Source organism: Pisolithus orientalis (assembly GCF_024613125.1).
Source record: "Pisolithus orientalis strain OTSU chromosome Unknown F5J12scaffold_2, whole genome shotgun sequence".
Taxonomy (NCBI): domain Eukaryota; kingdom Fungi; phylum Basidiomycota; class Agaricomycetes; order Boletales; family Pisolithaceae; genus Pisolithus; species Pisolithus orientalis.
The window spans coordinates 2,032,292-2,056,451 of NW_026260783.1; the positions used below are offsets into that span (position 1 = coordinate 2,032,292).

Below are 24,160 nucleotides of genomic sequence, written 5' to 3' on the forward strand. Positions count from 1 at the left end.
TAAAATTGTACAACACACGCTGTCTTGCTGTCCATGTTGCCACTGAAGTTACTACCGATTTCCTGAGGTGGACTTGAGTTGGTCTGGTGGAGCGATGCACGCGAGAAAGGTAGGCGGGCACTACGGCGATGGCGGTTGACCCCTGCCTCGGGCTGAGAAATAGACTCAACTCTGAGCCGTACTTTCCCTTAACTTCGAAAGTACATGAACTCCTAAAAATCGGGCTAATAAAGCGCACGCATTCCTGCAAGGAATCTTGTCGATCTCAAAGCATATCTGGAGGGAAGCCCCGCTGTCGCTGGTAAACCTTCGATTGGCGGACGTGGCAGGAATAACGGGATGCCGCCGCGTGCAGGTGGACTCGATAACCCTGCCAGCTCATACTATACACGCTCATACAAATGTGCAACATAAAAACTATAGAGCAAGATCATATATGCTACGACAACAGCGTGGTTGGCGTTTCACTCGTCTCCGCAGTCCCTCCTGGGTTAGTTGGTGATCTATGCTGTCGACCGCGTGCATATCGCAGGTAACGAGAAAAGCGATTCTGTGCACTCCCAAGTGAAAGCGCTTGACTGCTACGTCGAAAACCATCCTGCTCGCCGCTACTTGGTTCCCCAGTAAGTATCGCCTCCAACGCATGAAAGTCTGCATGGCCAAATGTGTATGTATAGCAGCGAGATCGGCAGGTCACTCACCTTGTCGGCACAGCGGGCAAGAACCTGATAGCTCCAGCAACCATGGATCCACGCACGCCTGGTGGAACCTGTGTTTGCCTTCGCAGGGCAGAACCCGTAGGTCATCGCCTTCCTCAAAGCCCATAATACAAATCGGACACGTCTCCCTGCCGATGGTCTCCGGCATCACATCACCTGTATTTGAAGATTGTTGCCCTGTCTCTGTTGTAGACCGCAGCCGTGGAGTGGGTAAAGCTTCCTCATTTGGGCCCGAATCTGGAATACCACCCGGTCCTAGATTCCTGCCTTCAGACGAGTCACTGGGAGCCCCAACCACCTCCCTTAACTCTACCGAATCGGGTTGCGGAGAAACAGGTGTCACGGCCATCTCTACGTGTGCTGGCTCTTCGAGGTCTTTCGTTCGAGTGACGGGCTCGCTAGACGTTCCAAACTTGACCACCGGGAATGTGTCCAGTATCGCCCGTCCCAGCCCTCTCGCTCGGCTTTGGCCTGGGTCGCCGACGCCACCATGTTCGGGCATGCGCGGTCCATATCGGTCAGGATGGCGGATAGCGCGAATAGCCTGAGAACAATGAACGACACAAACCAACTAGCATCATGGCGAAAGCGACGAACCCCAGAAATGATTACAAGGCAAAACAAAGCCGAAACGCAGCCTGTGATGGCGTATAATATAATCCTGGGGAAAGTAGTCATAAGGGTCATGCTCGTCGAGTTGAAAGAAGCCTTGCATTGCGAGCCCGGTCTTTTGCGAATCGCTCCCGCTATTACTTGAACTAGACGCAGTACTACCCACATCCAAAGAACCGTTGTTAGGTGCAGCCGTTGCATTAAAAGACTGGAGTGTTGCAAATATCATTCCGGGAGCAACCGGACTTCCCAATGCAATGCTCCGGTTCACAGCAGATGCGGTTTCATTCAACATGGTTGCGTTGTATGTTCCATAGTAGGTCCCGTTTGCTCCGAACAAGCTATATTCATACTCGATGAACCTGTGGTGTCGACACCTCAGCAGCAAGCGGTGAAAACTCGAGAAAAATGCCCACTTTGACACCCGAGCGGATTCCGTTGTAAAAACGTCAAAAACACGGTCGAAGTTATCGGGATCTGTGTATGCAGGATTGAGAGCACATGAATCTGAATAAAGTGAATAAAGCAACTGGATCAGCCGCGATAAATCAGCATCCTCGCCAGCATCGGAAAGAAGGTTACTTCTCACAGCAGCCTGAGCCCCGCGTTCCTGCGCCAGTGTGAAGATGTCCAGCTCTTGGGTGGCGTTGGTAGAGTTCGTGTCACACGAGACAAAAGCAATCCAGGGAGTGGTTGCTAAAGGTAGTCCGGGTCCAATTGAACGGCTTCCAGCGAACGCTGAACAGATGTGAAACGCACTGATGGTACCGTAGCCAGCAATATCCTCCGAAAAATGCAACAAAGGTCCCTGTTCGAATTATATGACATCGACCCATGCCAATGAAATATGTTCATGAGGCTGAACTCGAACTACGCACCTGTGATAAGCCGTCCGAATTTGCCCCGGCAAGAAGATAGTACACAAATTCTGTGTCAGATCTGCAAGTAGGACCGAGGTTGAGGGGTTGACGAGGATACTTCACCCTAACGGACGCCTCACCCGTTGGAGTACCATTGCAATGTGAGCCGGTTGGTTTCCGTTCCTTCACTTGGGTTCGTGCCGTTGACCGGTTGAGCGGGAATGTAAGCCAGCGCAGGCGAGAATACCGTCAAGGCGAAAACAAGCCAAATGTTACAGAAACCCATGGAAGCAGCAACAGAACGGAGAAGTTCGTGCTAAAGTACAACCTGCACGGTGAGGCTGGGTCCAAGCCACGAGTTCTGTGCGACGTTGAAAACGTCTACCCCACGCATGGTGTGCATGACAACTCCAATATATAGCCAAATTTGGCGCCGAGTTGAAATCGCTACAAAGTACAAAAAAATCTCTGGTTGATGTGTACAATGGTCATCCAACACAACAGTCGCTCGTACATCGAGAATGCCCCCTACGCTTCCCGGATAATTTCCTCAACAGCTTCTGAGAAAACCTCGCAGCCCTTCCTCAAGTCCTCCCGAGTCACATTCAAAGGTGGAATAAACCTGATGACCTCGTACACAGATGCTGTTAGAATGAGCATTCCCTTCTCTACACATCGCTTCGCCACACGTGACGCAAGATTATTTGGCGCTGAACGGTTCAGAACAGGGTCTTGCGCCGGATATGATGGCGACGCGAACTCCACGGCCACCATCAAGCCTTGTCCGCGAACGTCGACAATGTTCCCGCCCACCTCTGGACACGTTTGGAGTTCCTTCAAGGCCACCAATAATTCCTTGGAGCTGCCAAAGAATTCGCACGTACTCAAGAGTATTAGCACTAGAACACACGTACCGCGCGTTGACATTGTCCAGAATATTTTCTTCCTGAAATGCATCCACAACAGCCGCTGCAGCCGCACAGGAAACAACGTTGCCTGCATAAGTACCACCCTACAGGACGCGTTAGGCTGTTGGAGAAATTTTCACTGGGTAGTCTCACCATGGATCCGGGTTTGAGCTTGTCAGTAAGTTCCCTACGACTAACTATGCAGCTCAGCGGAAACCCATTTGCCAATCCCTGTGTTAATAATGAGTATGCCGGCACATCAGATTGGATGCAGCTTAAGTACCTTGGCCATCACCATGATATCAGGTCGTACTCTGCTGTATTCAACGTTGAACATTTTTCCTGTCCTGCCGAACCCACTCTGCACTTCGTCAATGATCAAGAGGATGCCATGTTCATCGCAAACGTCCCTGAGACCTTTCAAGAATGCAGAGGGTGCGGAAACGTAACCTCCTTCACCGAGGACAGGCTCGATGATAATAGCCGCAGTGTCGCAAGGGGCCGTCTGCTGCTTAAGGAGTAGATCAAGCTGGTAAAGCGTCGAACGAACGAGCTCCTCTTCAGAAGTATTAGGCGCCACTCCCAGTTGGTGCCAGAAGGGAAATGGTGTAGAAAATACACCGGGCTGTGATACAAACAGTGCTTAGTTGCCGAAGCAATCACTAGGTATGTGTAATGACTTGCCATGAGGGGGAAGAAACCTTCGCTGTAAGATGTTTTACTCCTAGTCAAAGCCATTGCACCATAAGTCCGACCATGATATCCACCTACAAAATAGTAGTAAGTCATCAATAACCACGTCTTCTTCCCATGAACGCCGCCGGAAAATACCTTGCATGCAAATTATGTTCTGCTTTCCCGTGATAACGCGCGCCATCTTCACGGCCGCCTCGGTGGCCTCTGAGCCCGAGTTCCAGAAGTAAAATGAGTCGAGTGTCGGGTCAGGCATGACCGGTATGAGCTTCTCGATGAGACGGATGGTTGAATCGTGGAAGGAGATGCTGCACTGAAAATTCGATGATCGAACAGTAGTCCTATATTACAAGTCAGTGGGGACTTTACTTACCTGACAATGGACGAGCTCCATGCACTGATCGGCAGCGGCTTTGCTGACCTTTGGATGACAATGTCCTACAATCCTCCCACAGCATGATATTCGCAGGACTCGTGGATCGGGGCTGAGTAGAACTCACCCAGGTTTGTCACTCCAATGCCACACGTGAAATCCAGGAGACGAAGCCCGTCATGAAAGTGGACGTAGGATCCCTCGCCTCTGGTCATCACTGCCTCGGTCAGCCTGCCAATGCCTTTGGTGACATGACGCTGGCCAAACGCGACGGGGTCGTCTGCGGCGGTCACATATCCTTGTGCGTGAGTTTTGAATGCAGAATATGAAGCTGGTTCGCATATGATACGGTAAACGGGATTCCTGGGCAAGCAAGAGACATGTTCCTCGAGAAATGGCACCTCCGTCGCAAGTTGACCCACCTTGGCGTTGTCCGCGAATTGTACGCGGCCTTGATATACCGTCCGGAAACAGATTTGAACCTAGTCAACATCGTACGTGAGGTGATAGTCAAGGAGGATCTGGGCGACCGGGCGCCTCTTGCCGACTCCACCCCACGTTTGACCAAACACCATGACTGAGTTACTTTTAGTCTCTTGATGATGGTTCATTGATTTTGCCCTGTCGTCCGGAAACTACATACACTCATCCTGCAACTTAGATTTCCTTCAAGCTACTAGCTAGGCGAGGGACCACCATCAACCAGTAAGTACAGGCGAACTTCCCAACGGACGGTCTCCCATGAACTCGAACTAACCCCGTCATTCGCTAATGAACTCCGCACGTAAAGCATTGGGCTTTCGACCTCGAATACATTTCCCAATAATAGCCTGTAGCTTCAGAGCAATTTGCCACGCGGCCCAACTGCGTCAAAGCTTTTCTTGACGCCATCGTAGACCGCGGAGCCACGCAGAAATGTTTGCAGTACGACTCCACGAAGAGTCATCCCTTCAAACGCAGAAAGTTTGTTCTTGAAGTAAAGCGATTCCGTGGATACCTTTTCACCTTTGCATTAAAGGCTGGTTGGAAGCAGATCACGGAGCAGTCCCAACCTTAAACTCAGCTTCTGGGTCCCAAATGATGAGATCAGCATCATATCCAATAGCGATTGAACCCTTGGTTTCGGACAAACCAGCATGTTCTGCTGTCTTCCGGCTCACCCAGGACATTATATGGTTCATGGTAACTCCCTTCTTTCTTCCCTCCGTCCACAATAGACTCAGGCCGAGTCCAAGGCTGCTGATGCCGCCCCATGCTCCCATAACGTCCCCTTCTTCTAGCTTCTTGAGTTCTGTAATGCATGGACTGTGGTCAGATACCACAAAGTCGATGGTGCCATCCACCAGCGCCTGCCAAAGAAGTTCTCTGTTGTTATCATCGCGGATAGGGGGACAGCATTTGAACTCGGGGTGCCCGTTGGGGATCATACCCGCGAAGAGACACAGGTAATGGAAGCACGTTTCCACTGTGAGCTTCAAGCCTCGGGATTTGGCAGCACGGATAATGGGAAGTGCATGGGAAGAGGAAAGGTGGACAATATGACAACGCAGATAGGGATATTCTTCCTGCAGTCGGGTGATGAGGGAGATGGCGTTTACTTCGAGGGAATCAGGCCGCGATGACAGGAACGTCTCATAATGCGTAGGATTGAGAGGAAGAGTCTCTTCGGTTGAACATGGAGAGCCTTCAAGTTCGGCATGGAACAAGAGAACGATCGGTTCTCCCTACAGCAACGGACCAGTGGTAACACATAATGCATAGCTTTCACAGCTCCTTACCTGAAGTTGTTCCAAGTGATTGCGCAAATCGTGCTCATCCACACACGGGAATTCCTGGGCGTCCGTGAACAACTGATAACGCATCGAAATGATTGACTGCTCACCTCCACGCCACTTTCAATCAAGAAACATTTGAAACCCTTGACACCAGCGGCAATCAATGGTTTAAGGTCTTTCTTGGGTTCTTGTTGACAACACTGGCCAAACATGGGATCACAACTTTAGCATACCTGATTTCCAGGGATAGCTCCGCCCCAGAATGCGACATCCGCCCAACACTGACCCTCTGCGCTGGCCTTCTTGAGATGGAAATTCTCCAGTGTTGTGGTAGGGGGTATAGAGTTAAGGGGCATATCTACTACGGTCGTTATTCCACCCGAGATGGCGGCCCTAGTACCTGTCCAGAACCCTTCCCAGTCTGTCCGACCTGGTTCGTTCAAGTGAACATGGGCACTGAGGTGACCAAGATTGTGATCCAAGTTCAGGTGTGAGACAGTTGATACTCACTCGACGACTCCGGGAAGCACGAACTTGGTCCCGACGTCGATTACCTGGATGTCGCCTCGCGACGAGTGATTTTCGGTGCCCCTTTCGATGTCCACAATCTTTCCAGTGTCAATATTGACTGTGATCACGGCAGCTTGGGGGGTTTCAACGTCTGGTAGTACAACGTTCTTGCTAGATATCTTGAAAACCTGAGGATTAACCATGATCGTGCCAAGATTGGGAGAGTAGCTGATAAGGGGAAACCAGGAAATAATCAGTCGAGGACACGCCACGTAGTGCTCTGTGTTGCCCGAGACTTCCGAGCTCACGTCGGCTCGGGCACTGGTAGTAATGGGATGAGAATGGTTTGATAGATGAGAATGGCTACCAAAAGGTTCTTTGGATAGTGAAGAGTGGCAAGCTGCTGTTAAACTGCATCGTTGATGTGCTGCAGGCCAGCAACGGTTCCATGTCTACAGACAGGCCACCTTCCACAGCTGCAGCAGCGCTCGACTCGCTGCTCTCTCCCAAGGACCCTGGGCAAATCCCTCTCCCACCCAGGGATTCCATCGCCGGATCAGACTACAACGTAGTTCTCGAAGACGATGCCCGTTTCTCGACCATCCCGCTGTCAGAGTCGTCCGATCGTGCGAGCGTCATATCTCTCAAGTCTGAAGTGCTAGTCAATGACCTTGCCAATAAACTCGAACGCAGGACCACAATATCTGCACAATCCACCACAAGAGCGGTTAGCCAACGTCACTTTGCGCACAAAAAGTCGGTCTCCAGTGTCACACCAAGTGATCTTACTAGGGGAAACATCCTTGCGCGGCTCGGCCCCCAAAAAGCATTCGATGAAAGCGATCTCGACGCGTTGCGCGTAGTTGGGAGCGGTCAACAAAGGCTTCACGAAGAGTTCGTACGACTACATAACGAACGACGGGCGGAAGCTGCCAAGGATGAGGGAGACAGTATAGACTGGGGTATGCGTTTCGTCGGCTTCCCTCTTCAAGGTCACTGAATTTGCACTCGACACGTAGACTTTTGGGGTGCTGTGATATCCGGTACGTTGTTCGACACATGTATACTCAATGATAGGCTTCATGAGGTTGTAGATTATCAAGGGTATGCTGCTGAAAATCCCGAAAAGCTTGCCAGAGCTATAGAAAAAGGGATACCGCACACGCTGCGTGGAATGATGTGGCAGCTAATGTACGTTTGTTCGACCGCCCTCCATTGTACCAATTTACGACATCCGGTAGGACAGCCTCCAAGGATAGCGAACTTGAGAACACCTATCTGGCACTTCTGAAGGGATCCAGTTCGCACGAGAAATCCATCACCCGAGACCTTGGAAGGTGGAGCTGCTGTCGCATAACATCAACCTTCTAGCAACTCTCTAAGATTGGCTTTCGTAGAACGTTTCCGCACCATGAGTTTTTCACCAACGGCCAAGGGATCGGTCAAGAAAACTTGTTCAATGTGCTTAAAGCCTATTCCCTGTGAGTCCGATGCCTCGGGGCTTCGGTGTCTCGTATCCAATCCGTTCGACGCAGGTATGATCCACAAGTGGGCTATTGCCAAGGGTTGCCATTCGTTGTCGCTGTGTTGCTGCTAAATGTGAGAGTTTTGTACTTCAGCATAGTGAGATGTTTTAAGAAGTCGATGTTTAGATGCCAGACGAACAGGCATTTTGCTTGCTCGTTCGTCTGATGTACTCGTACGACCTCAGAGGTCATTTTTTACCCGAGATGCCCAAACTTCAGCTTCGATTAGTGAGTTCCTATTCGTATACAACTTTCCACTTATCCAACCTCTACTAGTTTCAGGTACGGTGAGAGCTTGAGATTGAAGCGACTTATGTTAATGTCGTGCAGTTTGATAGATTAGTGGAAGAGCTTCTCCCCGTACTTCATGTACACTTCCTTCGCCAGGGTGTCAAGTCGAGCATGTTTTGCTCGCAATGGTTCCTCACACTATTTAGCTACCGGTAATTCGTCTTTTCTCCCGTTTCCAAGCAGGAACTAAACGGTCGCCTCAGGTTTCCGTTGGAAATCGTGTTCCGAATCTATGACACATGCCTGGCGAGTGGCATCGAATCGATCTTCGCGTTCAGCCTGGCTCTGTTACAGAAAAACGAAGATACACTATTGTCTATGAAATTCGATGAGATCCTCGTATTCCTTAAGCAGAGAGTGTTTGAGCGATATAAGGTACGATAGTTCTTTGAATCATCAACCAGAATTTCTAGGTATGGCGATGATGCAGCAGTCACATATAGGTTGGTCCAGCTGAACAACAAGCAGAGCAACTGACAAGCCAGCCAAAATATCGGGTGGACGATTTAGTGCAAGACGCCATCTCGTTGAAGATTACGCCCTTCATGTTGGACGCCTATGCACACGAATATCATGATCTCGTGAAGAAGCGAGAGGCTCACGCAATTGAAGTTGACAACCTGCGGAATGCTAACCGAGCACTAACAGCTAGAGTGTGAGAAGAAATTTTCGCTGTGTAGCAGTCGCTCATAGCATTTACCACTAGGAAGGAGCTTGATACCAGCCTCGCACAGCTGAATGCTGAGCATGTTGTTGTTTTGGTAAGCCCGTCCTGGGTATTGTGTGCCGTACACGTTGAAACCATCGACAGAACCAGCTAGTGATGGCCCGGCTCCAAAACGAGGAAATAGAAGAAGAATTAGTTCGCTATAAGTTGCTGTAAGAAATATCTCGTATACCAGCTACGCAGTGAGCTTATACCCAGATCCCAATAGTTATGCCGAAGCGATGCATCGAACCGAAGATGCCATGTCATCACATACTCGTTCAAAGTCTAATGCAGGAAAGAACAGAGGAAGTGGAAATAGTTAGATTGCCTCGTCTCTCCGCATCCTCATTTCACGACTGATACAGCGTACACGACATGTGCTTACTATAAACGGACTTACATATGTCCGTTTCACTACAGTGTGACTGCCGCGAACGACAAAGGATTCCCTTCGTTGCCATTACTCCTTATGTGGTGTGAGGAATTGAATCTGAAAGTTACTAATTAGCCCTGAATGTCCTGCGGGACGAAGGTGAGTGCCCACTTCTTCTTTCGTGATAGTATGCAGTTCGCCTGGCGACGTTGCTTTTCCGGTTACTGCACCGGCTAGCTACTTCCAGGGTCCGAGGAACTGCGCCTTTCTCTGTGTACCAATAGCGAATCTCATCCGGAACTACTTCGATGGCAGACACTCGAGGATCGTTCTCGTCGCCTGTATGAACACCATCTTGTAAATTGCCGATATAGCCCGCAACACTAGCAAGGTGAGCACTCTTGGCCAGAGGAAGGGACTGATCAATACGAACGACATTGACCAATGTTTGCAGATAACATCCCTATCTTGAGAGACTCGAGCTCTTCCCGCGTACGAGACCCAGCTCGTCGTAGAGGAATCAAAGAACGAGACGTTGACATGGGAATCGTTTTCAATTTCCTCGAACTTTACAGATACGTTATTGGCGAGGAAAACGAGATTCAATTGTCCCTTGCCCAACGCTGCATTGATATCATTAATTCTCAAGAAGCTGACACAAAGGTTAACCCACAGTTCACCGGGTTCATGGCACGTGAATGCAGGTTCCCTTCAGCATTGCGAGTAACAAGCATCCCCGTCTTTGCCACCTTAATTATGGTGCACAAGTCTGAATATTCGGTGATCGACTCTGCTACGAAACGACGAAATGTCACAAGACGCACCAGTTGATTTTCTCAGACAGAGTGACAGACTTATTCTCTGCTTGACTAGTGTAGGGGTCAAGGCGGGCCCGATCTGATGGGGAAGGCATGACAAGGCGTGATCTGAACACTGGTCGTTATTTTGCTCGGTTGGCTCCTTTTATATTGGATTTCTTTCTGTTTTACGCCCTCCAGTACAGGTAAAACCTGCGCGTCACCTCGACGTCATTGACAACGTTGGTCACGTGTACACGTGCCATCGTAGTGCTTGCAGAATGAGGACACTTCTCGAAGACCCATGGTTTCTACAAACCACATCCGTAGTAGGGGGTGACTGTTGACATGAGGGAAGGTTCACTCCAGGTTGATCTTACCACCTAAACTGTCAAGTCTCCCTAATACACCAGCGGGACATGACAGATGCGAAAACATGATTCCTTGTTATACTAGGCAGTGGATGGTTGGGTACTACTTACGCGCCCGGATATGTTCGATCATCGGCTCCGTCTCCGCCAAACACCCAATCTTGACAACCCTCAACACTTGTAAGCACGAGTTTCCAAGCCGTGCTGAACAGAAAAATAGGTACATTTCGATAGCTCTCCGTTTGGCATGTTCTTTGTTTTTCCAATGGAGACCGTTGAAGCCGATGAACCGGAGGGTGATCTCTCTTGCGACGACACGGTGGTAACAAAGGGAAGCGGATTGTAAGCCAGTCACATGGAATGCACGGAAATGGCGTGAGTTTCATATCTACCCATAAAGGATTCTCGCGAGTGGCCATCTGTGTTACCAGCTTGTGAACCAAATCCTTCTGCCAGATCATTTATGCGAGAAGGAACGATTGTCTTCCGTCGAGTCTTTGGTTTCCCTAGGGGAGGCTACGGACATTTTGATACATCTCCCTCATGATCGTGTTCCGTGGCGCTCGCTGGCAGCTTCGTATATAGACCCGACGGGATTGTCCACGGGGTTCCTGCCGGAAAAGCCGATCAATAGTGTTATCTATACAAATTATCTATACAAACCCCCTATGTACCTGGTGACCTGCGCCCGTTGGCACGGCAAAACTACCTCGCATTCGAGCGAGCTTAATGAAATCAACTACTGCGGCAGATATGAGGTTCCAGAGCTCCAGAGCAGACCAGAGACTCGGAAGAAGCCGCTCTGGTGACCTTTACTGTCACCGGCGTTCTCGATTTGACTTCCAGGCTGTAATCTGGAACACGGAACTTCTGTACCTACCCCTAGAGAAGCTGATGGGACCTTGGGCCATCGCACCGGTTGAGCGTAAGCCCCCGCTCGTATACTAAAAACCAAGAGCCCAGTCGGAGTTATGAAACCCATTCATTTGCAACGGGAGGATATATAGCAAGACTCTCTCCGAGAGAAAACCAGCCTTGCTGTCCTTCCCGCAACATACGCAAGCTCCTCACAATGCCCGGTCAACGCCTCTCTCAATCCGATCCACCTCCTGACCCCTCTCATCTCCCCGACTCCATTCTAGAGAATAGTGTCCAGCTTGATGTCTCCTCCTTTGCCATTAGCAATGCCGAGCTTGATGCCATTCAGAAATTCAGGTGTGCGGCCAATTACATTGCTGCGGGTGCGTTATCTATGATGGTTAACAGCTTCATATGTATTGACGCCGAAACGTTGTAGCGATGATATTCTTGAAGGACGACGTATTGCTTGAACGCGAGTTAACCTTTAACGACATTAAACCTCGTCTACTTGGCCACTGGGGAACGTGCCCCGGTCTTACCCTCGTATACGCACATCTTAATCGTATCATCAAGAAAACCAACCTCGACTCTCTCCTCGTTGTCGGACCTGGTGAGTGTTGCATTTACCAACGCAACTCCCGTGGAATCGTGCCTTCGCCTGTGAAGAACGCACTTCTCAACTGGAATCCATACTCATAACTTACTCTCGCGCTCACAACAACCGATAGGTCATGGCGCACCTGGCATTCTGTCTTGCCTTTGGCTAGAGGATTCGATATCACCTTTTTATCCTTCGTATACGCGCGATCGAGTTGGTTTAACCAACCTTATCAGAAAGTTTAGTGCACCTGGCGGTTTCCCGAGGTAGGAAAATCTGATGTAGATCCCGAGTCGTTGAGCGCCATGTTCGTAGCCATATCAACGCCGAAACACCTGGATGCATTCACGAGGGAGGCGAACTCGGTTATGCGCTGTCCGTTGCCTTTGGCGCGGCGTTGGATAACCCTCATCTCGTCGTCACTTGCGTCGTTGGAGATGGCGAAGCGGAGACGGGACCCACTGCCACTGCCTGGCATGGGTATAAATTCATTGACCCGGTCGTATCTGGTGCTGTGCTACCCATCGTGCACGTCAACGGCTTCAAGATTTCCAATCGTACCATATATGGATGCATGGACGACAAAGAACTCGTTGCTTTATTCTGGTGTGTCTTTCGGAATGCCATTAGTCTTACACAGATTCACCCGCCTTACAGTGGCTATGGCTACCAGCCTCGTATCGTCAAGAACATGGAGGACATCGATAAGGACCTCGCCGCTTCCATGGAGTGGGCGTTGAAGGAAATCGCTCGTATTCAACAAGCTGCACGCTCGGGGAAGCCTGTCATTAAGCCTCGTTGGCCTGTAATCATTTTGCGTACCCCTAAAGGGTTCACAGGACCGAAGGAACTGCACGGCGAATATATCGAGGGGTCGTATCGCTCTCATCAGGTACCGCTTCCGAATGCGAAGACGGATGAGGGGGAGTTGAAGATGCTAGAATCCTGGTTGTCCAGCTACGGTCCACGGCAACTTTTTTGCATTGGTGGTGACAAGGACACGTCCGATGGTGCACCCTATCCAGATCTATTGCAGATTGTTCCCGAAAACAGAGATAAACGACTGGGAATGAGGAAGGAGGCATATGCTGCTTACCAACCGCTGAAGGTCCCAGCTTGGTCAACTTTCGGTGTGCAGAAGCAATCGCAGGCAAGCTGCATGAAGACAGTTGGTGAATTTCTCAAGTATGTGGTCAAGGAGTGGGTATTGTCGGTCCTCCCCCCCGCATTGTGGACTAATTTGTACTACAGCAATCCGACAAGATTCAGGATATTCTCCCCCGATGAGTTGGAGTCGAACAAGCTTGGGGCTGTTCTCGAGGTGACGGGCCGTAGCATGCAGTGGGACGTTGCATGTCGTGCGCAAGACGGGCGAGTCATCGAGATACTATCCGAGCATACGTGTGAAGGAATGTTGCAAGGTTATACGCTTACCGGTAGGACTGGGTTGTTCCCTAGCTACGAGGCATTCTTGGGCATCGTGCATACCATGATGGTCCAATATAGCAAGTTTGCCAAAACGGTCAGTCCTCTCCGACGTGTTTCAACCCTGTTCTAATACGGACCTCCAGGCATTTGAAACAAAGTGGAGGCAAGACTTAGGCTCTATTAACTTCATCGAGACATCGACATGGGCGCGGCAAGAGCACAATGGTTTCTCTCACCAGAACCCCGGTTTCATCGGTGCAATCCTTAACTTGAAGCCTAAGATTGCCCGTGTCTACCTCCCTCCCGACGCGAACTGCTGGTTATCTACAATGGCGCACTGTTTGAGATCCAGGAATTACATCAATCTTATTGTTGGGAGCAAACAACCGACTTCAGTGTGGCTAGACCCAGAGGAGGCCGATCGGGTGCGTGTTTGGATATACGGCGTTACGCATTGCCGGTTTACCACTGGCATATCCATCATAGCACTGTATTGCAGGAGCTTCTGTCTGGAAGTTTGCGAGCGTCGATGAAGGAGTTGACCCTGACGTGTGCGTCTTACTACCTTTAGCGAGATCATTCGCGGAAATCCTTACCGACATTTTCAGTGTGCTTGTTGGCATCGGTACTGAGGTCACCTTCGAGGTCATTGCAGCGGCGGCCCTCCTGCGCAAGGAAGTACCCGACCTTCGTGTGCGCGTTGTCAATGTGACGGACCTCATGATTTTGGGTCCATTCGGCAGCCATCCGCATGCTCTGAGCGACGATGATTTCAATACGCTGTTCACAATAGATAGGTCGATTATCGTTAACTTCCATGGTTATCCTCTTGACATTAGGGGATTGGTATTTGGGAGGCATGGGATCGAAAGGATGGTAATTGAGGGGTAAGTGATCATACCTAATGATCAAGGGCATGGACACGATGTTCCCTTCCTTTAATAGATACCGTGAGGAAGGGACAACTACAACTCCTTTTGATGTAGGTTGAGAGCCGCTATCATCAAAGCAGGAATCTGACTGGGCAACCTGTGGTTTCTAGATGATGCTTTGCAACGGAACATCAAGGTATCATTTGGCCGCAGCTGCCGTTCGTGCAGGAGCCCTCTTCAATAGCAAGGTCTCCCGTGTAGCGCACCAGGTAGCGAGTTACCTCATGCACTGTGCTGCGAAGGACAAGGAGTTCATTTATGCACACGGCCATGGTGAGAGTCACCCCCCGCGCGTTTGCGCAATGGTGCGACTAACTGAACGATTGCTTCAGATCCTGATGGGATGTTTGACACGCCTGTATTTGAGACGAAGAAATAAGGAGTATGTAGACCACCTGTAGCAATGTTACCGTTGGGTGTAGGTTAGGTATTATGTTCGAGGCCAAACTCTTATGCGAACAAACGTGCCTCACAATGGAAAGCTAGAGGCGTCGGTACTTCGACGAATGGATGTTACGCGGGATCTTGGAGTGAATTGAACTGGCCGAGTTATCTGCACAGCCGCAACTCCATGCTGTGGACTCCACATCGCCAGAAAACCACTGCTACTGTCTTCCTCACTTCCGTGCTAAATTCATACGTCACCCATTCGATAACAAGTCACAAGCGATGACCTTAGCCGACGGCGACCGCGGTACCAGTACTTCAGTCTCTGCAAGGCTTCGTTTACCCACAGAAAAAATATTCGATAAATTTCTCAAGTCGAGGAAAGGCAAGAGTGCCCAACCTCTACCTTTACCGGGGTCCGAAGAAGATAGCAACAATCCTGACGACGGTCCTTCAGAGAATCCAAGATCAGCTAATACTCCTTCAGTCGATCCTGGAAGTGAAACAATGGACACAGAAGGCGACAAAGAAACAATTGGATCAGCAACATTTGCGCAGAAAATGCAAGCAATGATGACTGCCTTGCCTTCGTTCCCTTCATCCATTATGTCACCCAATGAAATGACGGACACAGATGGTGACAAAGAAACGAACGGATCGGCAACTTTTGTGCAGAAAATGCAAGCAGCGATGACTGCCTTGCCTTCGTTCCCTTCCTCCACTAGGTCATCCAATGAAATGATGGACACGGAAGGCGGCAAAGAAACAAATGGATCGGCAACTTTTGCGCAGAAAATGCAAGCAGTGATGACTTCCTTGCCTTCGTTCCCTCCCCCCATTATGTTACCCGGCCGACCCACCCCTGCATCTTCGCAGCAGCAGGAACCTCCACAATCACCCTCGTTTATCCCTTCCTCGCCTCCGGCTGATAACGTTACAAAGCTCTGGGGTTTTCTGTCACCGAGAACCTCGAATAGGACGATAGATCCTGACACCCTGTCTCTTCTGTCATCATTGGATGCGTTTCAGTCGCCACGCGGTAAGGAGTCGGCAGGTGGCTTAGCCTCCCCCACGAAGAGCACGAACACCATGTTGGACTGCGTAGACGATAACAATTCTGTGATGGTCTATGGCCCATTGGAGCCCGACGATGTCTCAGAGGTGGAAATCGCCTGCTCAGAGATCGTCTCCGTGTATGGGGATGGAGAAGAAATACGCACGCCGCAACCTCGTTTCATTCCCCTCCCAGCCGAGTCCATCGAGCAGGTGTTGATGGCGGCGAGTGAAATCTCAGACAATGGAAAAGGAAAGGAAAGGGAGTCCGTTGATAATTCTAGTCTAACACAATGGGTCCCCCCTAACGAGTCCTGGAAGAGTCCGTTGTCAAAGAGTGGCCAGCTTCCAGAGAAGGAGTACCGTGTCTGGGTCCCATCGCTCACAAAAATATCTGTGCAGACTATGTGGTGGGGATTTAGGATGTGGGTGCAGACTAGTTCTATGCCCCATCACAGTCCTGATTCCCATTTTGCAGATATCTTCCTCCTCCGGTTCTAGACATACTAAACAACAAACAACTTCAAGCCGCAAAGCGCGCTGCAATAATTACCGGTGCGCTCAAATGGCTCATGGACCACATTCCTCTACCGTTGCTACCTCCGCAAATGCGACCAGCTGTGATGGTATTGCGTCGACTTGTGCCCTACCTCGGATACGTCGGCGGTTTTATTGCCTGGAGTTGGTCTGCAGTCAAGTCTTTCGATAAAGGTACTATTGTTCTTACTGTACCAAGGCGTTGCTGACGGAAAGTAGGTCATGGCGTTGTTCTTACAGCGACATGGCTCCTCCCAATAGCACTCATTCCTGGCACATGGGAAGCGGACAAATTTCCGGATTTGAATATGGGTTCTCCATCGGTCTAGACGGCTTCTACGTCTACGAGATTTCATCATGATTGATTCTTACGATGTGGTACTTGCGGTATCTATTGTGGGCGGAGTGTATTTGTATGTCAACGCTTTTCGATTCTCAACACAGATACCCGAGGGCCTATGGCTGATTCTAGGATGCTTGGTGTAGTGCACTACAGGCTTGCACCACTAGACTGATCTAGCCGTTCTTTATTTAAAGACGTAAGCTATAATCGGAATGTCCACTCGGATGCGCTTCATTATAACATTCACCCTATCGGATTTGAACGCTGAGCGAGCATACAGCTTTTCTACATATCAGTTTTCGGGGTTAACCCATCCTAGTATGACGCTGCATCTGTAACATTAAACAAACAAAAATAAAACAGCTGATTGCGCGACTTTTGCAGTAATGCGCAGGAAATTTGCAGGTGGCTGTGCCCACAGCTACTGACTAAGCAGGGCACGTGCACGGGGGAGCAAGTGAGTCAGGGCTACACGCACTCCTCGCCCGTTCCTCGGGACTCGTTTCGATGCTACTGTACATAACCCATGTAATAATGGGTATTTTGCCAAGAAACGGGCCCAAATTCGCTAGGCCAGTGATGACTTGTGGCGCGGAGTGCGGTCACATGAATTTGCAGGTGGCGATGCCGTGGGAATTTCCCGAAGGAGCAATCCCGCCACCAGGCGGGAGGGGCGGGAAGGGGGTCGAGCGTTCGAGCGGGCCCTGTGGGGCATCACGGCCTCGTGGATTGGGTGGGATGACTGGGGAGGGTGCCGACGAACTGTGTTCACGTCCTGCCTACGTTTATCTATTTTATCTGCCCTCCTAGCTAGTGCAAAGTGGTACAAGGTGGCTGTGTTAAAAATTATGCAGGGTTAGTATAAAAAGTTGCGCAGGAGCAGTGCTGCAAAAGTCGCGCAATCAGCTGTTTTATTTTTGTTTGTTTAATGTTACAGATGCAGCGTCATATCCTAGGTCTTCCTCCACAATCATCCGAATCAAGAGCTTGAAAAATGGCATCAGATCGCTCTGCGTAACGTTCGAGATCAATAACTTGTCCGCATCTCTGGACTAAAGATTTTGTTTTGCGGTGGAGGACTAGTGCTGGCGCCGATTTTGTTGGCTGAGAATCTTGCCTAACCCACTTGCGATTTTAGAGCACCATAGGTTTGTGGTGGACAGGTTTGTAACATTGTTCCATGTCGACTACAGGCCCCATGTTGGGCTTCAGATCATCGAGCGCGACGTACACACGACCTTGGAATTTTAAAGTCGAAAGGATCACAGGACGGATATTTCGTGGATGCCTTGGACGTTTTGGACAAATACTTTACGCAAGTTCGGGCGAGCGGTGCTCCGAACCTGGTCGAGATTCTATATAGCCTGTCCAAGTTACCGCGGGTGCAACAAGCGCCATCATGTAGTGTACAGTGATGCTTTATAGAGATCATTTCGAGCCCAGAGCATGTTGCAGTGCTTCGTAAACGTCAGCCTCTATCCGGGCCTCCATCTTGTCTTCCTCTGATCCATTTCCTGCGGCAACTTTTAATGCTTCTTGAAGGTTAGTCCGTACTGCCTAGAGGTAATAGCCTAGGTATTAGCGTAAACAAATGGCACGCGAAACCTGTACCTCAGGAGAAAACGAGTCGAGAGGAGCGGCCTCGACCACATTGATAGTGAGTTTGTTGCCAGGGTGCACGTTGGCAAAGCCACTGGAAACTAGAAGCCAATGAGTGCACAAAGCTTGTCAGAACCAGTTAGTGACACTTACCAAACCACTTCTTTGACGTGTTGTTCGAATCAATCACCTCAACAACACCAGGACGGATGGGTTCGATGGAAGGAACGTGGTTGGCGAGGATACCCATGTCTCCGGTGGCTGCTGAGATGTTCACCTGAACAACATCTGTCGAAGTAAAAATTGCCTGGAAAACCATACCACAGGTGAGTTACATGCTTCAAGACGTACATACGCGCCGCAACGCACTTGGTGAGGAAGAACTAGGGACAGGTTGAGTTTACTCGCAGCTTCTGCATACCCACGCTTTTGCTGAAGGAACGCCGAGGGTACTCGCCGGGAGGTGGACGACAGCAAGCGCAGCGCGGACATGTTCTAAAAGGTATCTTAAAATTACCGTACCTTGCAAACTCGGAAGAACTGGTCGGATAAAGCCGGGCACATCGATCACGTGAGAGGTGAGTTTACTCCGTCCACGGAAAATTATCATGCAACTACCAGGAGACCATCATACCAAAGCTCTTGAACCAACCGTTAGAGCGAGTCAAGGATGAATCATAGTGACGAAAAGACTCCCGCTTGAGGAGGCATGTCGAATATCGATCATTGATTTCACCTTCCTCCAGAGCACTGGATTGAATTACAGCATTCTATGTACGATAGTGCGTGTCCAAGGTCCGAACTCCAGCGCCCGCATAAGCATGCTACATACGTTATGTAAGAAGCGTCTTCAATGCACATCACGGTACAATTTCGATATGGACCCTACAACCTGCAGAGTAGTTGCAGGCCACGTGTCCACAAGACTGCAGCGTCACGATTTCTCCTCCAGTCCGCTCAAGAACGCGAGCCAATTCTTCTTGTCGATGACGCCTTCATCTATTTTTATTTTGTTTTCGAAAATGAGACACCTTTTCTGAGCAATTGAGCAGATATCAACTTACAGTCCCCATCAGTATTAGTTACGATGACGTATCGAGCGCCGAGCTTTACAAAAAACTGATGAACGAGAGGCAAGGGTGAATTGGATTGGATGGTTAACGGGGCCTGTGGACTACTGTCAACGCAAGACCATACAGTCAAAATGAAAAGACAAACTTCATCCATATATACGCTGAAATCCAGTGGGTCCTCCGAACCCTGCTCAACACAGGACGAGTACGATGCTGTCATGTCGTGTCCTGTGCGCACATACGATCTCTCGAACCGGACTTGTCCGTCTGGATCGTCCGCAACTATGGCTACGCAGGTTTTGTCCAATTAAGCAACGGAACGCCTGTAGGATGAGTGAAACGCAATCAACTCACCGAGAGCATGTTCCAATTCACTTGCGCCGATATAGCCCACCATACGCATTCCTCCATCGTCTCTGCTTGTACGGAGAATGGGGAAGCCACTGTCATCGTGACCTGCGTCCAGAAGCGACTGCAGCTGATCCCGCAGGCTCATGACAGTGTTGGAACGATCCAAGCGAATTGTATCGACCTCCTTGTCCGTCTGTCCAATGGGTATCAGTAATTCCTTCGGCGTCTGCATATAAGGAAATTCGTACGATATCGTTGATCGAGAAGTCAGCCCAAAGATATTCGTGCTTAGCATCTAGGTAAGGCAATTGAGACAGCCTAGCCGTCACAGTAAGGATCTCGCCGAGAAGATGTGAAAAAGAGAACATTACTCTATCACAAGGTCATAAATTCCCTTGGGTTCCAGTGCATCGGCAACAGTTTTTGCCACCAAAACTGACAACATGACTGGGACCGCATATGTCAATGTATCCGTCAGTTCAAACATGATGACAGCCAAGGAAACTGTCGTTCGCTACGGACTGGAGGTGGAATCAACCGTCGAAAGGAGATACTTGAAAACTGACCGTAACGCCGGACAACGCGGCTGCGGCACCAACCATAGCATAAAGGCCAGGGATGACACAATCCTTGTCATCCCCACACGCTGCAAACAGAGCGCTTTCTGGGTTGTTCCACTGGAGATACCGCACAGCAACACCAAGTATCCGACCTGCACAGGCTCCCACGCCAAGTGTGGGAATGAAAATACCTGCAGGTAACTTGATGCCAAAAGTGACTATTGTCAATGCCCCTTTCATGATCATAGTCATGAAGATTGCGCGGACAATAGGCCATACGTGATCAAGGTTTCCCGGATCTAGAACGCACAAACCAAAGTGCATGTTCTTGCTGCCTCGCTTGCACTCAGCAAAGAGGTTGTAAACGAGCTCTGTGCCTCCCATCCGAGCATAGGGATTAAGGAAGCAAAATAACGCCGTAATCAGCGTAACCTTAACAAGTCAGTACAATACAACGAAAGGAGAGGTCCTGCATACCAGGATCACCTCGATAACAGGATGGTCTTTTAACCGCGTGCCATTGCGGATATGGCGACTCCAACGGTAGTTTAACTTTGAGAAGTATGCACCATACACACCCTTCCAAGCCGATAAGCAAACTGCGTCAAGAGGAAGCGAAAACTTACTCCAAATGCTCCCAGCAAGATAAAAAAGATCAGGTCATACGAATGCCAATCCTGCAGATGACCAGGTAGGTACCACAATCTATGCGGAAGTAAACAACCACACCTTGTCATACGTAACCTGGAAAAGTACGAGTTTCCCCGTCCCAAAGGGATCGAGGAACCTCAGCGTAATTGCAGCAATCATTGCACAAAAAAAGCTAAAAATATCAGTGCCAGCTTTCTCATAAACGTTTTAAAAAATCATACCTTCTCCACATGACCTATAAGCGCGCATTGTGCAATGAGTAAGCCGTGGTGAATTAGGACATCTATTCCAAACCTCCAAACCTTGGGTGGGAAAAAGTAGGAAACCTCTTCCAAGCTGAATAAAGTACCCCCGATCGGGGCTCCGAATGCCACGGCTACGCCTGCTGCACATGCTGCACTGAGAATTTCACGGCGCTTAGCTACGTTGTTATCTTAGCCCAGAACATGTGTCAGGGAGGGCGAATGAAAAACCTTCGTTGTTTTCGTACTTGCTGTGGCACCGGCTCACTATATTACCAACACAGCTCGCCATGTGAACGAATGGCCCTTCTTTGCCTGGTACCACAGGTGTGGGTAAGAGATCGATCTCGGGCGAGTTGACGTACCAAGGGTTAAACCTGATCCAACCGAAAGCGCTAGGCCCAAAGACTTGGTGAAGAGTGTTCTGGCACCCAGATACCCATGGATAACAAAACCTAAGGATACATCTCGGTCAGCCCTCCCAATAACAAACTGATGACCAGACCTGAAAGAATAGTTTTGACCTCCGGTATACCACTGCCTGCTGCCTGTGGAACACTTGTGGGAACGAACATTGTCTGGACCAATAACGAAGGATACGCACATAGTAAAGTACTTTGCGTTTAGGCTGAGCAGAAGTTCGTCGTTGTTCGCCGCCGTCTTTGTTAGTTGCAAATAAGGGTGATAGTACTCCAGATTCTTTGCGCGTGAAAAATGAGGTCGATGCCGTCAAGTAGATTGTAAGGAGGGAGGATACGGTGGCGAGGAGAATCTGTACTAGGAAATAAATGAGGTACGACCAAAGGTTTTGGGAACATACCGCGACACAGGTATACGTGAAATACTCTACGTAATCGCTTTCGAAGGCAGAATTTGGCTGATTACGAATCCGCGATCTAATAACATCGGACCATGCTCGCCAACTTGAGCAACTACCGTCTTCGGCGGACGACATCCACAGATCATCAGGACCGGGACAACAGAACCGCTGAGCTTTCCACCAGCCATCAGCGCAATAGCCATACTTCAGATCGAAGAACCACTGCTCAGATCGGACAACGAGGAAAGCAAGGACAGCAGACAGGAAGCCAACGACGGTGACGATTATCCAACCAAGACTCTTATCAAGTACGAGACGAAGACGCGAGCGGAATGATTTTCCACGCCTCAGGCGAGAGAAGCGAACAGAATCCTTTATGGTATCGTGGAGCCAGTCAATAGATGAGAAGGACGAGTACCAGACACGGAAACCATTGATGCGAACGTTTATATCTGTTTCATCGGCAGCCGAGTTAGAATTGACCAGGGGCGCATCATATGCAGAGATTGGCCGCTGGGAAGGGCGCCAACCGAGCGTGTTTCGCAACAAGGTTGGCGAGATGGTCGCAGGGGAGATAGCAGTAGCTGATAACGTACGACGAAACTCGACGTTAGGAAGTGGGGGCCGGCTGCGGCGAAGGATGAGACCAGGTTGCCGCGCGGCAAGAGACGGAAGCGTTCCATAATTGTTGGGATTACTAGTATTAGGATGCAAAGAAGACGTTTCAGTGAGAGACTGTTCCTCGAGGTCGCTCGTGGTAACTCGGGTGGGTATACTTTCGTTAGTTCCAATGCGAAGGAGACGCTGCCTCCGCCAGTTGGTCGGAGAGGGTGCTTGAAAGGGCCCCGCCCCAGATCTAGCCGACAGATCAAGAGAAGAAGTCGAATGCCGCGTCCGCAACACCATATAGTACTATGGGGTATCCTCCTACTGGTTTCGGTCAGCCTGTGCCAAACAGATGCCAGAGAGGGTGTCCTACCACAGGTATATCAGTCACCACCAACCTGCCGCCGCAATGGTTAGCTCAGTAGGGGGACCAAGCAGGCCAACCAGCGCCTTGCAAGGACTGGACTAGTGTATTACTAATACGTGTCTGTGGGTTGGGCCAAACACGTGCAACCTTTGATCCTCGACGACCAGCAGCAATCATGCCACAGGAAGGCTTGGGTGTTCCCGTCAAGCTCCTACACGAGTCTCTAGGCCATATCGTCACCGTAGAGCTCAAGACAGGCCAATTGTACCGTGGTAAACTTGCCGAGGGTGTGTGCTTCATCCATCCGTCTCTGATCATTTGCTGAATTGTCTCGCCTTTCAGCTGAAGATAACTTGAATATTTCTCTCAAGGATATTACCGTCACTGGTCGGGATGGTCGCGTATCTCAACTGGACCAAGTTTATATTAGGGGGAGTATGATCAGATTCTTCATAGTACCAGACATGCTACAGAATGCCCCCATGTAAGCTGTTCCCTTGCGTCTCATCGCGGATTGCATTTACGCTATACAGGTTTAAACGGGTGGGTCCAAATGCCATGCGAGGAAGGGGTATTGGTACGGCACGTGGACGTGCAACGATCATGCGAGGTACGTGTATGCGCTACATACCGTTGATGTCTATCGAGTCAACATTTCCTTTGCAGCCAACGGTACGTGTATGGGGATGTATGCACACATTCAGTGGACTTACGGCCTTGACAGCACGTCGTGGGCGCGGTGTACCCGCGCCTCGTGGTATCAGACGATGAGCACAATCGCTTCGCATTGGTACCCAAAAAATTTTCTACAAAGATGTTGTACTGCGTCAAAAATGTTATTTGTACTCCCGGATTCTGCGCAATTCACCTTTGTTTGTGAAGGGGAGCGACACAGTAATTCAAAATTCAAAAGTCGGTAACTCGACCCTTGAAGCTCCAGTCTCCCCCACCCTCAGCCCACTTTGCGACTGGCTCTCTCTTTGGGCCACCCTCCTCGCCTGTTTTGGGGTTGACTGGACCCTCGAACTCGGGGGTGAGAGGCGTTCTTGCATCGGGGTGGAGAGCAAGTCCCTCTTCAGACTGTTGTGAAGATAACGGTGCCTGAGCTTGGCGTTGGAGTTGTTCGAATTCGCGCTGGAGTTCACGGGGGAGTGGGGGAGGGGAGGGTCTGTTCAGACCTGAGGAAGACATCCTCCGTGCCACCACCCCCAGGGCGCGGGCATGGGCATGAGCAA

The 24,160-nt window shown here is 50.0% G+C and overlaps 11 protein-coding genes across 11 annotated transcripts; 4 read left to right on the forward strand and 7 right to left on the reverse strand.

Annotated features, from left to right (window-relative positions):
• Positions 1-253: 253 nt before the first annotated feature.
• Positions 254-2,595, reverse strand: F5J12DRAFT_799242 (uncharacterized protein). Its single transcript, XM_051744265.1, has 9 exons — positions 2,332-2,595; positions 2,210-2,270; positions 2,091-2,139; positions 1,921-2,027; positions 1,748-1,860; positions 1,433-1,693; positions 1,317-1,380; positions 702-1,263; positions 254-651 (listed from the first exon to the last, which is right to left on the reverse strand). Exons 1-9 carry the CDS (start codon positions 2,475-2,477, stop codon positions 440-442), a joined length of 1,575 nt encoding a protein of 524 aa, XP_051605172.1. The 5' UTR covers positions 2,478-2,595; the 3' UTR covers positions 254-439.
• On the reverse strand, positions 2,593-4,729 carry F5J12DRAFT_799255 (acetylornithine aminotransferase). Its single transcript, XM_051744266.1, has 9 exons — positions 4,588-4,729; positions 4,293-4,528; positions 4,166-4,230; positions 3,931-4,105; positions 3,784-3,866; positions 3,383-3,724; positions 3,253-3,330; positions 3,106-3,203; positions 2,593-3,053 (listed from the first exon to the last, which is right to left on the reverse strand). The coding sequence occupies exons 1-9, from the start codon at positions 4,656-4,658 to the stop codon at positions 2,720-2,722; spliced, it is 1,482 nt and encodes a 493-aa protein (XP_051605173.1). The 5' UTR covers positions 4,659-4,729; the 3' UTR covers positions 2,593-2,719.
• F5J12DRAFT_799270 (uncharacterized protein) lies at positions 4,730-6,845 on the reverse strand. Its single transcript, XM_051744267.1, has 7 exons — positions 6,451-6,845; positions 6,174-6,396; positions 6,048-6,119; positions 5,944-5,997; positions 5,218-5,889; positions 4,827-5,162; positions 4,730-4,770 (listed from the first exon to the last, which is right to left on the reverse strand). The coding sequence occupies exons 1-6, from the start codon at positions 6,651-6,653 to the stop codon at positions 5,004-5,006; spliced, it is 1,383 nt and encodes a 460-aa protein (XP_051605174.1). The 5' UTR covers positions 6,654-6,845; the 3' UTR covers positions 4,730-4,770; positions 4,827-5,003.
• F5J12DRAFT_799278 (rab-GTPase-TBC domain-containing protein) lies at positions 6,846-9,273 on the forward strand. Its single transcript, XM_051744268.1, has 13 exons — positions 6,846-7,412; positions 7,470-7,493; positions 7,545-7,641; positions 7,692-7,787; positions 7,848-7,931; positions 7,986-8,049; positions 8,103-8,204; positions 8,228-8,230; positions 8,304-8,419; positions 8,471-8,642; positions 8,711-9,028; positions 9,079-9,146; positions 9,203-9,273. The coding sequence occupies exons 1-11, from the start codon at positions 6,899-6,901 to the stop codon at positions 8,924-8,926; spliced, it is 1,488 nt and encodes a 495-aa protein (XP_051605175.1). The 5' UTR covers positions 6,846-6,898; the 3' UTR covers positions 8,927-9,028; positions 9,079-9,146; positions 9,203-9,273.
• Positions 9,274-9,326: 53 nt separating this feature from the next.
• F5J12DRAFT_902848 (uncharacterized protein) lies at positions 9,327-10,452 on the reverse strand (the record flags this gene model as incomplete). Its single annotated transcript, XM_051748332.1, has 7 exons — positions 9,327-9,401; positions 9,521-9,586; positions 9,609-9,732; positions 9,783-9,972; positions 10,023-10,098; positions 10,170-10,246; positions 10,449-10,452. 7 exons carry the CDS (start codon positions 10,450-10,452, stop codon positions 9,327-9,329), a joined length of 612 nt encoding a protein of 203 aa, XP_051605176.1.
• A 757-nt stretch (positions 10,453-11,209) lies between these two features.
• Positions 11,210-14,857, forward strand: F5J12DRAFT_735542 (XFP N-terminal domain-containing protein). Its single transcript, XM_051741990.1, has 11 exons — positions 11,210-11,758; positions 11,815-11,988; positions 12,107-12,242; positions 12,292-13,176; positions 13,228-13,498; positions 13,548-13,829; positions 13,891-13,955; positions 14,013-14,291; positions 14,350-14,386; positions 14,447-14,609; positions 14,669-14,857. Exons 1-11 carry the CDS (start codon positions 11,590-11,592, stop codon positions 14,713-14,715), a joined length of 2,508 nt encoding a protein of 835 aa, XP_051605177.1. The 5' UTR covers positions 11,210-11,589; the 3' UTR covers positions 14,716-14,857.
• Positions 14,858-15,415: 558 nt separating this feature from the next.
• Positions 15,416-17,020, forward strand: F5J12DRAFT_799314 (uncharacterized protein). Its single transcript, XM_051744269.1, has 3 exons — positions 15,416-16,201; positions 16,255-16,487; positions 16,533-17,020. Exons 1-3 carry the CDS (start codon positions 15,462-15,464, stop codon positions 16,640-16,642), a joined length of 1,083 nt encoding a protein of 360 aa, XP_051605178.1. The 5' UTR covers positions 15,416-15,461; the 3' UTR covers positions 16,643-17,020.
• A 1,064-nt stretch (positions 17,021-18,084) lies between these two features.
• F5J12DRAFT_888105 (F1 complex, delta/epsilon subunit of ATPase) lies at positions 18,085-18,747 on the reverse strand (the record flags this gene model as incomplete). Its single annotated transcript, XM_051747231.1, has 4 exons — positions 18,085-18,213; positions 18,268-18,356; positions 18,409-18,562; positions 18,625-18,747. 4 exons carry the CDS (start codon positions 18,745-18,747, stop codon positions 18,085-18,087), a joined length of 495 nt encoding a protein of 164 aa, XP_051605179.1.
• Positions 18,748-18,889: 142 nt separating this feature from the next.
• On the reverse strand, positions 18,890-23,008 carry F5J12DRAFT_799323 (chloride channel). The gene is made up of 18 exons (XM_051744270.1): positions 22,932-23,008; positions 21,953-22,882; positions 21,737-21,904; positions 21,638-21,680; positions 21,498-21,587; positions 21,364-21,447; positions 21,193-21,311; positions 21,112-21,125; positions 20,969-21,062; positions 20,866-20,916; positions 20,717-20,818; positions 20,246-20,671; positions 20,051-20,193; positions 19,928-19,997; positions 19,683-19,872; positions 19,474-19,616; positions 19,320-19,422; positions 18,890-19,254 (listed from the first exon to the last, which is right to left on the reverse strand). Exons 2-18 carry the CDS (start codon positions 22,856-22,858, stop codon positions 19,190-19,192), a joined length of 2,811 nt encoding a protein of 936 aa, XP_051605180.1. The 5' UTR covers positions 22,859-22,882; positions 22,932-23,008; the 3' UTR covers positions 18,890-19,189.
• Positions 23,009-23,842, forward strand: F5J12DRAFT_799337 (Sm-like ribonucleoprotein). The gene is made up of 5 exons (XM_051744271.1): positions 23,009-23,212; positions 23,268-23,409; positions 23,459-23,535; positions 23,592-23,597; positions 23,650-23,842. Exons 1-5 carry the CDS (start codon positions 23,101-23,103, stop codon positions 23,694-23,696), a joined length of 384 nt encoding a protein of 127 aa, XP_051605181.1. The 5' UTR covers positions 23,009-23,100; the 3' UTR covers positions 23,697-23,842.
• On the reverse strand, positions 23,832-24,116 carry F5J12DRAFT_712867 (uncharacterized protein; the record flags this gene model as incomplete). The annotated part of the gene is made up of 1 exon (XM_051740793.1): positions 23,832-24,116. One exon carries the CDS (start codon positions 24,114-24,116, stop codon positions 23,832-23,834), a length of 285 nt encoding a protein of 94 aa, XP_051605182.1.
• Between the last annotated feature and the right edge of the window lie 44 nt (positions 24,117-24,160).